The sequence below is a fragment of the Xyrauchen texanus genome, chromosome 33 (genome assembly GCF_025860055.1).
Source record: "Xyrauchen texanus isolate HMW12.3.18 chromosome 33, RBS_HiC_50CHRs, whole genome shotgun sequence".
NCBI classification, from domain to species: domain Eukaryota; kingdom Metazoa; phylum Chordata; class Actinopteri; order Cypriniformes; family Catostomidae; genus Xyrauchen; species Xyrauchen texanus.
The window spans coordinates 39,852,068-39,866,020 of record NC_068308.1 but is presented as its reverse complement, the minus strand read 5'-3'; the positions used below and the strand labels follow the sequence as shown (position 1 = coordinate 39,866,020).

At 37.7% G+C, this 13,953-nt stretch overlaps 1 protein-coding gene across 2 annotated transcripts in view; it reads left to right on the top strand.

Moving 5' to 3' along the window:
- LOC127626466 (cytochrome P450 4F3) overlaps nt 1–13,287 on the top strand; it is a 41,804-nt gene extending 28,517 nt beyond the window's left edge. The window contains exons 7-13 of one of the 2 annotated variants that reach the window (XM_052102256.1): nt 10,033–10,321; nt 10,394–10,460; nt 10,527–10,653; nt 12,105–12,238; nt 12,383–12,447; nt 12,516–12,598; nt 12,687–13,287. In XM_052102256.1, coding sequence (XP_051958216.1) covers nt 10,033–10,321; nt 10,394–10,460; nt 10,527–10,653; nt 12,105–12,238; nt 12,383–12,447; nt 12,516–12,598; nt 12,687–12,855 — 934 coding nt within the window. In that variant the 3' untranslated portion in view covers nt 12,856–13,287. The remainder of the gene's footprint in view (nt 1–10,032; nt 10,322–10,393; nt 10,461–10,526; nt 10,654–12,104; nt 12,239–12,382; nt 12,448–12,515; nt 12,599–12,686) is intronic. The other variant, XM_052102255.1, reaches the window with a different exon arrangement.
- Nucleotides 13,288–13,953: the final 666 nt, after the last annotated feature.

Genomic DNA, 13,953 nt, shown 5'->3' with positions numbered 1-13,953 from the left:
CTCTCTCTCTGAGAGCACAGTCTCTCTCTCTCTCTCTCTCTCTCTCTCTCTCTCTCTGAGAGCACAGTCTCTCTCTCTCTCTCTCTCTCTCTCTCTCTGTCTCTCTCACTCTCTCTCTCTCTGAGAGCACAGTCTCTCTCTCTCTCTCTCTCTCTCTCTCTCTCTCTGAGAGCACAGTCTCTCTCTCTCTCTCTCTCTCTCTCTCTGTCTCTCTCACTCTCTCTGAGAGCACAGTCTCTCTCTCTCTCTCTCTCTCTCTCTCTCTCTCTGAGAGCACAGTCTCTCTCTCTCTCTCTCTCTGTCTCTGTCTCTCTCACTCTCTCTGAGAGCACAGTCTCTCTCTCTCTCTCTCTCAATTCAATTAAATTCAATTCAAATGAGCTTTATTGGCATGACTGTATACAGTGTACAATGTTGCCAAAGCAGTAATAAACACATTACAAACATAAAAAAAACAACAACATGTATATACAATAAATGAATAATAATGATAATAATAAACAAATAAAAATAAGTACAAACGACAAAGTGAAAAACAGAGAGCAATGAGGAAGGAGAAGAAAAAAAAAAAAAAAACAAATCAATTAAAATATGAGTTTGAATAGAGGTGTCTCTCTCTCTCTCTCTCTCTGAGAGCACAGAGAACACAGTCTCTGCTCTCTCTCTCTCTCTCTCTCTCTCTCTCTCTCTCTCTGTCTCTGTCTCTCTCACTCTCTCTGAGAGCACAGTCTCTCTCTCTCTCTCTCTCTCTCTCTCTGTCTCTCTCACTCTCTCTGAGAGCACAGTCTCTCTCTCTCTCTCTCTCTCTCTCTCTGTCTGTGCGCATGTGCGAGCGATTGCGGAGCGAGTGAGAAGCGTGTGGTGAGTTTGAGTGTGATTTCTAACTTTTTCTGTAGTTTGTTTGTTTGTGTTTTTTGTGTGTTATTTGGTGTAAAAGAGCAGTTTTCTTTACAGAAAGTTGTGGGAGTGCTCCCGGCGTCTTTTTTTGCCGGGAAGCATGGCTGCTTCAGGTGTTACGAGTAGTGATGGGCTAACTCGGCGTCATGGTTAAGATTTTGTGTAAATGCAGTGTAGAGGAATGTGCTTTAGCGGTTGGCAATGTAGTTGGTTGCAACGCGATTGTTCTATTTTTAAACACGATCGAAAAAGCTAATGAGGCTGTTCAAAAGGGAGTCGTGATTAATGATACTCTTACACCTGTACTTCCTCTTAGTAGTCCTTCCAGAAAGATTGTTTTGTCAAATGTTCCTCCTTTTGTTTCTGATGCAAGTATCGCTAAAGCATTGTCTGCCTTTGGTAAGATAGTCTCTCCCTTTAGGAAAATCGCCCTTAGCTGTAAATCACTCTTGCTGAAACATGTAGTATCTTTTCGGAGACAGGTCTACATGATCCTGAAAAACAATGCTGACGAGCTGAACCTGTCCTTTAATGTTAAAGTCGAGGATTTTAGCTACACTGTTTATGCAACGTCTGAAAGCATAATGAAATGATTTGGCTGTGGCAAAATTGGCCATCTTATACGTGCGTGTCCTGATAAAGCGGATGAAAATGTGACTGTACAGACAAACTCTCAGAGTAATGTTGCTGAAGCTGTGTCTGTCACAGAGGATGTTGTGGCTCCTGCTGCTGTCGAGTCAGGTGCTGGTGGGTCGGTTGGGAATAAACCCACTATGGCTGAGGTTACTGCGGGTGGTTTCTCTGTACCTGGTCTCATGGTTTATGAGACGGGTAATCTAAGCAGTGATATCACTGTAACTAGAGATGAAATGACACCTACTGATAAACAGGTCAGTGAGGGTGTTGGTGAATTGGAGATGGAAACAGAATCAATCTTCAAAGTCCCTATTAAAAGGAAAAAAGTCTATCAGAGCAAAGACATTAAACAAAAAAAAGACAAAACTGAGGCTGAAAGCTTCATAATGTCTCCGATAATGACAGTGATTCCACGGATTCCAGTATTTAAGTTGGCTTGTAAGAGCCAACTTACTGAAATCCTATTTAAACTTATTATTATTCCGCTTATTCTTCTTAGCGGTGAAATTTCTATATCTAACTCCTCCTAGAGCTTTAACTCCACAAACTCCAAACTCGGCTCAGACACTCAAACTGTTCTGACTCGAGTTGCTATATCTTTTCTAACTGATCGGACTTACGGTTTTCCTAAAAATGACGATCAAACTCGGAAAAAACTCCCATTGACTTAACATTGCGGAATGTTCAGAAATTTAAATCCCAACTGACATTTTCACACACACAGACAAAAAGGGCCTGTCAGCCCTGCATCTCTCTCTCTCTCTCTCCCTCAGAGGATTTATATTATCAAGCAGCCAATAAGTAATGACCTAAAATCTTCATAGCCACATGTTAAAAACGTGCTAGCATCATGCTAACACATGCTAGCATCGCCTAGCGAAGTGCTAAAACATGCTAAAAACGTGCTAGCATCATGTTAACACATGCTAGCATCGCCTGGCGAAGTGCTAAAACATGCTAAAAACGTGCTAGCATCATGCTAACACATGCTAGCATCGCCTGGCGAAGTGCTAAAACATGCTAAAAACGTCAGCTAGCATCATGCTAACACATGCTAGCATCGCCTAGCTGAAGTGCTAAAACATGCTAAAAACGTGCATAGCATAATGCTAACACATGCTAAGCATCACCTAGCGCAAGCTGCTAAAACATGCTTAAAACGTCAGCTAGCATCATGCTTAACACATGCTAGCATCTCCTAGCGAGTGCTAAAACATGCTAAAAACGTGCTAGCATCATGCTAACACATGCTAGCTTCGCCTAGCGAAGTGCTAAAAAATGCTAAAAACGTGCTAGCATCATGCTAACACATGCTAGCATCGCCTAGCGAAGTGCTAAAAAATGCTAAAAACGTGCTAGCATCTATCTGTCTGTCTGTCTATCTATCTATCTATCTATCTGAGGGTCAATATCTATCTATCTATCTATTTGAGGGTCAATATCTATCTATCTATCTATCTATCTGAGGGTAAATATCTATCTCTCTCTCTCTATCTATCTATCTATCTGAGGGTAAATATCTATCTATCTATATCTATCTATCTATCTGAGGGTAAATATCTATCTATCTATATCTATCTATCTATCTGAGGGTAAATATCTATCTATCTATCTATCTCTCTATCTATCTATCTATCTGAGTGTCTATCTATCTATCTATCTGAGGGTAAATATCTATCTATCTAAATCTATCTATCTATCTGAGGGTAAATATCTATCTATCTATATCTATCTATCTATCTATCTGAGTGTCTATCTATCTATCTATCTATCTATCTATCTAGCAACTAAGTTAAACCTGAAACTACTTTAAACTACAAACTACTTTAAACTTTAAACTAATTTAAACTATAAACTACTTTAAACTTCAAACTACTTTATAAACTACTTTAAACTTTAAACTAATTTAAACTACAAACTAATTTAAACTTTAAACTCATTTAAACTATAAACTACTTTAAACTTCAAACTACTTTAAACTATAAACTACTTTAAACTTCAAACTACTTTAAACTATAAACTACTTTAAACTAATTTAAACTAATTTAAACTTCAAACTACTTTAAACTTCTTCAAACTTTCTGGTCCAAACTTTCACAAGCCAACTTAAAGTTTGTCTCGACGAACTTTTTCTAGTTCTGATTGTTCTTATCTTTCATCGCAAACTGAAAATGAAAATCAGACAATAGTTTATAAAGTTGAGGAAATTAGCACATTTTTGAAAGAAACAAAAGGTCTACCTGGAGTTCAAGTTGAAGATTACTTCCCTGATCGCTCAACTTTTATTAATGATGCAAAAATTCTAATGAAAGAAGGAGCTTTTGTAGATAAAGAAGTTTACCGTCTCAGAAAAATTGTGAGTAAACTGAGAAAGCAAAGCCTTAATGATGAAAAACAAGATATGCTGTAACTTATTTTTTCTGGTAGAAATATTAGCCTTGCTGACTGTTTCTTTTAATTACTTAAGCCCATGTCTTTTTAAAACATCATTTTTTATGAGCGATTTTAAAATCAGAACCCTTAATTTAAATGTTGCTAGAGACGTTCAGAAGAGAACGTGTTTGTTTCAATTTATAAAACAAAAACATTTTGATGTTACCTTTGTTCAAGAATCACATAGTGACTTAAAAAATGAGGTAGACTGGAAAAAAGAATGGGATGGGCAAATTATTTTGAGTCATATGTCTTCTAATAGTGGAGGAGTAGCTGTTCTGTTTTCAAAGAAATCATTACCAATTTCTTATGAAATAGAAGAAATAGTTAAAGGCCGTTTTTTAAAAGTTAAAGCCAAGTTTGAAAACACTATAATGAATTTTTTAAATATTTATGCTCCCACAAAAGGGGCTGAAAGAATAGCTTTTTTTGATGTAATTAGTGTTGTTATGAAAGATTTAAACCCAGATGAATTATTGTTTTTTGGTGGAGATTTTAACTGTACTGAAAATGATAAATTGGACAGGAATCTCTTAGAGCCACATATTGCCTCACAAAAAGCTCTCACACAATTGATAAGAGCTTTTGATTTATGTGATGTTTGGAGGAATGTGCATCACAACCACAGACAATATACTTGGGCACATTGTAGAGATAATCTCATTTCTATGGCAAGGCTGGATAGGCTTTATGTGTTTAATTATCAAGCAAATCTTGCTAGAGAATGTAAAATAATTCCAGTTGGTTTTTCAGATCACTGTAATATGTTTATTAATTCTGTGCATGTAAAGAGTGCTTATTGGCATTTTAATACATCTCTTTTAAATGATTAAAAAGTTTATTGGAATTTTTAATTTGTTTTGGGAAAATTTTAAGAAACAAAAACAGTTTTATACTTCTTTGCAACAATGGTGGGATTGTGGAAAGGTCCACATTAAACAGTTGTGTCAAGAGTATGCTCTTAATGTCACTAAAGAAATGGCTCAGTCAATGGAAAAGCTAGAAAATGAAATCATAGAACTTTTGAGTACAGCTTCTACAGGTGATGGTGATTGTTTTGAAAGCAGCAAATCCAAAAAAATGAATTGCTTGCAGACTTATTGGGTATAAAAGCTCAAGGGCGTTAATCCGCTCTCCGCTTTCAAAGCATTTCACAAATGGATGCACCATCTAAATTTTTTTTCAATTTAGAAAGAAAGAATGGCCAAAGTCGCATCATTCATTCATTACGCTCTGATACAGGGAAAGAGCTTACTGAGCCTAGTGAAATACGCAAACATGCTGTTGTTTTCTACTCAAACCTGTACAAATGTGAATTGTCTCAAAGAGAAGATGATGACTTCACTTTTCTTAATGATCTTCCGAAGATTGATGAAGAGTCCAATTCTATGCTTGAACAATCTCTGTCACAAAGTGAATTATACACTGCTATGATGAGTATGGAAAATGGAAAGACTCCTGGCATTGACGGGATTCCTGTTGATTTTTACAAAATTTTATGGCCAGTGATTGGTGAAGATTTCTTTTTGGTTTTTAATGACAGTTTGAATAAAGGATTGTTACCATTAAGTTGTAGAAGAGCTGTTATTACTTTGTTGCCTAAGAAGGGAGATCTCCAAAACATAAGTAACTGGAGACCGATTTCTCTTTTATGTACAGATTATAAAATTGTGTCAAAGGCTCTAGCTTCAAGGTTAAGTCAAGTTCTGAGTCAAGTTATACATTGCGATCAGAATTATTGTATACCCAATAGGTCAATCTCTGACAACATATCATTGGTCAGAGATGTTCTAGAGGTTTCAAGGTTATTTGGTGTTAATGGTGGTCTAATTTCGTTGGACCAGGAAAAAGCCTTTGACCGTGTAGAACATGCATATTTGAGAGATGTTTTAGAAGCTTTTGGTTTTAGTCAGAGTTATATAAATATGATTGAGGCCATGTATCGTGACATTGAGAGTATACTCAGTCAATGGTGGTTTGAGTGCTCCTTTTGAAATTCAAAGGGGAGTTAGACAGGGATGTGCCATGTCGGGAATGCTATACTCACTGGCCACTGAACCTCTGCTTCATAAGTTAAGAACTGAGCTGAGTGGTTTTACTATTCCACACTGTAATGTCACGTTGCACCTTTCTACTTATGCTGACGATGTAGTTGTTTTTATATCTAGTGCTGATGATATTGAAAAATTAGAGATTATTGTTAACCGTTTTAAAAATTTTTCTTCTGCAAAAGTTAACTGGGGAAAAAGTGAGGCCCTTTTAATGGGTAATTGGAGTAGAGAAACTCCCAGTTTACCTGGAGGTTTAATCTGGAAGAAAGACGGATTTAAATATATTGGTATTTTCTTAGGTAATGAGGATTTTGTTCAAAAGAATTGGGATTGTATGTTAGAAAAAGTCAAAGGGCTTTTCCAGAAATGGAAATGGCTACTTCCCAAAATGTCGTATCGAGGTTGTACGCTTATAATTAACAATCTGGTGGGGTCCTCGTTATGGCATAAACTTGCTTGTGTTGATCCTCCAGTTGGACTTTTGCCTAAGCTTCAAGGAGAAATGGTTAATTTCTTCTGGGACAATTTGCACTGGACACCCCAAAGTGTTCTTTTCCTGCCAAGGGATGAAGGAGGTCAAGGCTTGGTAAATCTCGTCAGCAGAGGAGCGACTTATCGGCTACAGTTCATTCAGCGTCTATTGACGGGACCTCAGAATTTAGTGTGGAAACTATTTTAGGTGGAGTGAACGAAATGGGACTTCATGCTGCTCTTTTCTTAACGGATAATACTCTTCTGAATTTGACTGGACTACCTTCTTTTTATAAAAGTCTTTTTAAAGCGTGGAGACTTTTTAAACATAAATGGACAGAGTCAGCTACATCTCTTTTCTGGTTGCTTGAGGAACCTGTGGTGTTTGGGAGTCGCCTTGATGTGTCAGGAGATGACGTGCCAGGGCTAAAAGACTTGCTTGTGTCAAAGAAATTACTACAATTGAAAGATATCATTGACAAAGCAGGACCTGAACTAAAAAATGTAGAAACTGTTGCTATACATCTGGACATAAGATCAGTGAGATTTGTCAGAAAGTTTCTGAACAAACTGGACTTGAAATTAAACCCCAAGGAAAGAGCTTTACTCGGAGATACAGTATGGGTGACATTTCCCCTGACGTTAATGACTTTTTTCCAGACATCAGAATTACACCTGATCTTGAAAACACCTCGTATAACAGCCCACTGTTGTGTTTGAATAAAAATGAAAATGTTGATTTTTGTACAGTTAAAGGAAAGGTGATATACAGATGTATGGTGAAGATAATAAATAAACATGCGTTAAAAGACAGAGTTGACACAGTATGGAGAGACAAGCTGGGAATGATGGAGGAAATGAAACCAGAGTGGAGAGTACTATACAAACCACCATTGACTAAAAGAGCAGGAGATCTCCAGTGGAGGATCTTACATGGTGCAATCGCTGTTAACGCTTTTGTGACGAAACTGAATCCCACTGTAAATGATTATTGTCCTTTCTGTTCAGAGAGAGAAACAATATTCCATTGTTTTATGAATTGTGACAGACTTTGTCCTCTCTTTGATCTTTTAGAATTTTTATTTTCTTTATTAGGGATTTGTTTTACAAAGCAATGTTTTATACTTGGCTTTAAGTATAGTAGACAACAGAAATATAAGTGTCAGTTAATGAATTTTATTGTTGGTCAAGCCAAATTAGCGATTTATATCTCCAGAAGGAATGAAATAGAACAGAGGAATGCACAACAACTTGTATCAGTTTTTAAGAATATGTTTAAATCAAGAATTCTTGTTGATTTTAATTATTACAAAATGATGAATGCAATCAATGGTTTTGAGATTGAATGGTGTTGTGACGTTGGTATGTGTTCCGTACTAAATGATGAGTTATTTTTTATACGTGAATTAAGGTAGTTAAAATCATGTAGTGTTTTTTGTTTGTTGTTTGGCCTTGAAATAACAGTTTTTTTTTAATAAAGTGTTTTAAAACTCAAACTCACTCCCTCTCTCTCTCACCTCTCTCCCTCACCTCTCTCTCTCACCTCTCTCTCTCACCTCTCTCTCTCACCCCTCTCTCACCCCTCTCCCTCTCTCTCTCTCTCACCCCTCTCCCTCCCTCTCTCTCTCACCTCTCTCTCTCACCTCTCTCCTCTCTCTCTCTCTCTCTCACCTCTCTCCCTCTCTCTCTCTCTCTCACCTCTCCCTCTCTCTCTCTCACCCTCTCTCTCTCACCTCTCTCTCTCACCTCTCTCTCTCTCTCACCTCTCTCCCTCTCTCTCTCTCTCACCTCAAATTAAATTCAATTCAAATGAGCTTTATTGGCATGACTGTATACAGTGTACAATGTTGCCAAAGCAGTAATAAACACATTACAAACATAAAAAAACAACAACATGTATATACAATAAATGAATAATAATGATAATAATAAACAAATAAAAATAAATACAAACGAAAAGGAAAAAACAGAGAGCAATGAGGAAGGAGAAGAGAAAAACAAAAAACAAATCAATTAAAATATGAGTTTGACTAGAGCTGTAATCTGATGAGGGGTCAGTCTCTCGCCCTCATGTGATGACAGGATGACACATACTGCGCTGCAGCTGAACACACTCCACTTTCTCTCCCATTAGATACGAGAGTTTGTCTACGTCATTTATGTCCTGGAATTCAGGTAGAATATGAGCTATTTGTGTAAAGTGAGTGTTTCTAATGGTCTCATATTTACTGCAGTGAGTGAGGAAGAGAAGTTCATCCTCCACAACTCCTTCAGTGCAGTGTGAACACAGTCTGTCCTCTCTGGGTCTCCGGTTCTGTCTGTGTCGACCCGTCTCTACAGACTCCTTCAGTGCAGTGTGAACACAGTCTGTCCTCTCTGGGTCTCCGGTTCTGTCTGTGTCGACCCGTCTCTACAGACTCCTTCAGTGCAGTGTGAACACAGTCTGTCCTCTCTGGGTCTCCGGTTCTGTCCGTGTCGACCCGCCTCTACAGACTCCTTCAGTGCAGTGTGAACACAGTCTGTCCTCTCTGGGTCTCCGGTTCTGTCTGTGTCGACCCGCCTCTACAGACTCCTTCAGTGCAGTGTGAACACGGTCTGTCCTCTCTGGGTCTCTGGTTCTGTCTGTGTCGACCCGCCTCTACAGACTCCTTCAGTGCAGTGTGAACACAGTCTGTCCTCTCTGGGTCTCCGGTTCTGTCCGTGTCGACCCGTCTCTACAGACTCCTTCAGTGCAGTGTGAACACAGTCTGTCCTCTCTGGGTCTCCGGTTCTGTCCGTGTCGACCCGTCTCTACAGACTCCTTCAGTGCAGTGTGAACACGGTCTGTCCTCTCTGGGTCTCCGGTTCTGTCTGTGTCGACCCGTCTCTACAGACTCCTTCAGTGCAGTGTGAACACGGTCTGTCCTCTCTGGGTCTCTGGTTCTGTCTGTGTCGTCCCGTCTCTACAGACTCCTTCAGTGCAGTGTGAACACAGTCTGTCCTCTCTGGGTCTCTGGTTCTGTCTGTGTCGTCCCGTCTCTACAGACTCCTTCAGTGCAGTGTGAACACAGTCTGTCCTCTCTGGGTCTCTGGTTCTGTCCGTGTCGACCCGTCTCTACAGACTCCTTCAGTGCAGTGTGAACACAGTCTGTCCTCTCTGGGTCTCCGGTTCTGTCTGTGTCGACCTGCCTCTACAGGCTCCTTCAGTGCAGTGTGAACACAGTCTGTCCTCTCTGGGTCTCCGGTTCTGTCCGTGTCGACCCGTCTCTACAGACAGACTGTGCTCACTCAGACGATACTTTGACAGTAGCTTTCTTTGTCTATAATCTTTAATATGGATCAAATATGGTGCCAATTTATAATCCGTCTTAATTCTGTGGAAGTAGTTTAATTTATGTACCTGAGTGACTGACTTTCTCACCTCTCTCTCCCTCCCTCCCTCTCTCTCTCACCTCTCTCCCTCCCTCCCTCTCTCTCTCACCTCTCTCCCTCCCTCCCTCTCTCTCTCACCTCTCTCCCTCCCTCCCTCTCCCTCTCCCTCTCCCTCCCTCTCTCTCTCTCTCAGGAAACCCAGCGAGTACATCACAGCTATTTCTGAGCTGTCTAAACTGGTCATTCAGAGACAGCATTATCTTCCTTATCATTGGGGCTGGCTGTACTGGCGCTCCGAACAGGGACGGCTCTTCCGCAGGGCCTGTGACATCGTACACCGCTTTACTGCTAATATTGTGCAAGAGCGCCGTGCACAACTCAACCAGCAGGGGTCCGCAAACACCCCTGATGAAAACCTGGAATACACAGGAGGATACCGGAAGAAAGACACAGACCTCATCGATATACTGCTGCTGTCAAAAGTAAGTGGCACACTCCACGTGTCTTCTAGAATGTTCCCGGCCTCATAATGACTGTACTGTTGCTGTGCACAGGATGAGAATGGAGAAGGACTCACCAACAAGGAGATTCAAGCACATGCAGATATGTTCATGTTTGCAGGTGAGTGGCACTTTCACATTTATTGAGTCTCTGTATGATCAAATCATCACGGATGTGTGTGTTCAGGTCATGACACCACGGCCAGCGCTCTCTCCTGGATCTTCTATAATCTGGCCATGCATCAGGAATATCAGGAGCGCTGTCGGGATGAAATCACATCAGTGATGCGGGACAGACACACGGACGTCAGCTGGTCTGAACACACTTTATTCCTCTGATACTAATTATACAATAACTTTAGTATGATAGAAAACAGTAGTATGTCATTTTGGTTTATGTTAAGAAATTAAATTAAATTCAATATATTCAGAAATTAATATCTGCTTCTTAAGTATTGTTTTCTTGTTTTAAGGATGTTTAGATATTTTTACCGGAAAATATGAAAATAAATGACAAATTTATTAAACGGGAAATCTATTAGTTTATATAAATATATATATATATATATATGATATTATATAAATTAATTAATTTACATACATAGTTTTTTTAAGTAAATTATTTATTTGACAAAAAAATGTATCAATGGGAAATCTAAAAGTTTATTTAAATATTTAAATTATATTATATTAAATTAATTAATTCACATACATTATTTTTTTTTAAATAAATAATTTTTTTAGACTAAATTAATCAACAGGAAATCTAAAAGTTTATTTAAATATTTAAATTATATTACATTAATTAATTAATTTGCATACATTATTTTTTTTTTTTTAGACAAAATTAATGAACAGGAAATCTAAAAGTTTCTTTAAATTATATTATATTAAATTAATTAATTCACATACATTATTTTTTTTAAATAAATTATTTTTTAGACTAAATTAATCAACGGGAAATCAAAAAAGTTTATATAAATATTTATATTATATTAAATTAATTAATTAATTAATTTGCATACATATTTTTTTTAAATAAATTATTTTTTTAGACTAAATTAATCAATGGGAAATCCAAAAGTTGATATAAATATTTATATTATATTTTATAGATTAATTAATTCACACACATGATATATATTTATTTCTTTTGATATATATTTGATATATATTTAATACATAATTAATTTTTTAATTCAAAGGCAAATCTAAATGTTTATTTTAAAATAAACACGTTTATTTTCTGGTTTTAAGCATAAACTTCACAAAATGTTGTTCTCTGAAACAAATCTTAATATCAGTCTGATTCTCAAGTATTTATTCTTGTTTTAAAAATATTTATAATTTTTTTAAAACATGCTTTTTTGATTCAAATGAAAATATAAAAGTTATATATATTATATTATATTATATAAAATAAATTATTTAATTTACATATATGATTTTTTTTGGGGGGTACATAGTTTTATTTTTAATTCAAAGGAAAATCTAAAGTTTATGTTTTGAGTTTAAGCATAAATCTAATGATTTTAAGCCATATATGAACTTTTCATTTTGACAGTTCATTCAAATAATGAGTCAAATGTGCAAAATATTTAGACAGTATTTACGCTGCACTTTAGGCAAATGTTTACGTCACCTTTGCACAGTATGCAGACTACAGTAATCGTGGGATGCTGTTACAAACATCCAGTCTTTGGTGATCACTCTGGATCTTTGGGAATCATTTGACAGTATTTTGCTTGACTCTGATTGGCTGTAGGGAAGAACTAAGCCAGCTGCCATTCACCACCATGTGCATCAAGGAAAGTTTGAGGCTTCACCCGCCTGTGCTGGCACTGACACGATACTACTCACAGAACATGAAGACACCTGGAGGATGTGTCATTCCACCTGGTATTAATGACATCACCACACACACACACACACACACACACACACAATGAGGTCTGACTGCTAATGAACTGTTAATGCGTTGATATTTTAAGGGAATATTGACTATTGTTAATGAGATTCACCTTGACCATCGTCTGTCTGCAGGATGTCTCTGTTTGATAAGTATTTATGGGATTCACCATAACCCTGATGTCTGGACCGATCCAGAGGTGAGAACACAACACTGATGTAATCTACAGTGAATGAAGTCAGTCCTCATTCCCGTATCTCTGTGCAGGTGTATGACCCCGCGCGGTTCGACCCCGAGAACTCAAAGGGAAGATCTCCTCATGCGTTTATTCCATTCTCTTCAGGACCCAGGTACAGCTCATCCAATCACATGCTTTCTCTTCTCAGATCCTTATCCAATCACAGACCGGCCACTCTCACGTCTGTGTGTTTCTGCTAGGAACTGCATCGGGCAGAACTTTGCCATGGCAGAGATAAAGGTGGTGGTCGCTCGGACTCTCATGATGTTCAGAATTCTGCCGGGACCCAAACCGGTCCGGCGTCTCTATAACCTGGTTCTGAGAGCAGAAGGAGGCCTGATGTTAAACCTCGAGATGCTCAGAGAGTGACAACAAATAAAAACACACATGAGAGAATTTACAGTAAATCTTGAGTTTTGGATATTTGTGTGAATTTCAGTCTGAAAGTGAAAAATGTTACTACTGTATTTCAGCTCTTCCTTTTCATCCATTATTAACCACAGCAGAACTGAACTGTAATGTCAGTTTACTTTCTTATTACATTGTTTAAAGATTTATGAGCCAAAGTGTATTATTTTAACTCATGCTACAACATGTTTTTGTGTTTATTCACTTTCTTGCGCTGTTAATGTTGTAAATGATGTTGTTTTGAAGTGACACACATCATGATTGTTTGAGCACTTACAATGATTTAATGCAACTGATATTTAGGCATCATAAGATTTCTGTTACTTAAACTTTACATTCATATAAATAAATAGAGACAAACTGCAACTTCAAGTGAATGTCCTTTAATACTAATAATAATACATAAAATGAAGGATTTTTTGTTTTGGTTTTTTGTACAAAGTGGGGAGTTGAGTGAAAGGTTTGATGCGGGTTAAATTAACTATGCTTTTAATGCAGTAATACGGTAGTAACTGTGCTTTTACTGCAGTAATACGGTAGTAACTGTGCTTTTACTGCAGTAATACGGTAGTAACTGTGCTTTTACTGCAGTAATATGGTAGTATCTGTGCTTTTACTGCAGTAATACGGTAGTAACTGTGCTTTTACTGCAGTAATATGGTAGTAACTGTGCTTTTACTGCAGTAATATGGTAGTATCTGTGCTTTTACTGCAGTAATATGGTAGTAACTGTGCTTTTACTGCAGTAATACGGTAGTAACTGTGCTTTTACTGCAGTAATACGGTAGTAACTGTGCTTTTACTGCAGTAATACGGTAGTAACTGTGCTTTTACTGCAGTAATACGGTAGTAACTGTGCTTTTACTGCAGTAATACGGTAGTAACTGTGCTTTTACATGCAGTAATCACGGTAGTAACTGTGCTTTTACTGCAGTAATACGGTAGTAACTGTGCTTTTACTGCAGTAATACGGTAGTAACTGTGCTTTTACTGCAGTAATACGGTAGTAACTGTGCTTTTTACATGCAGTAATCGCGGTAGTAACTGTGCTTTTACTGC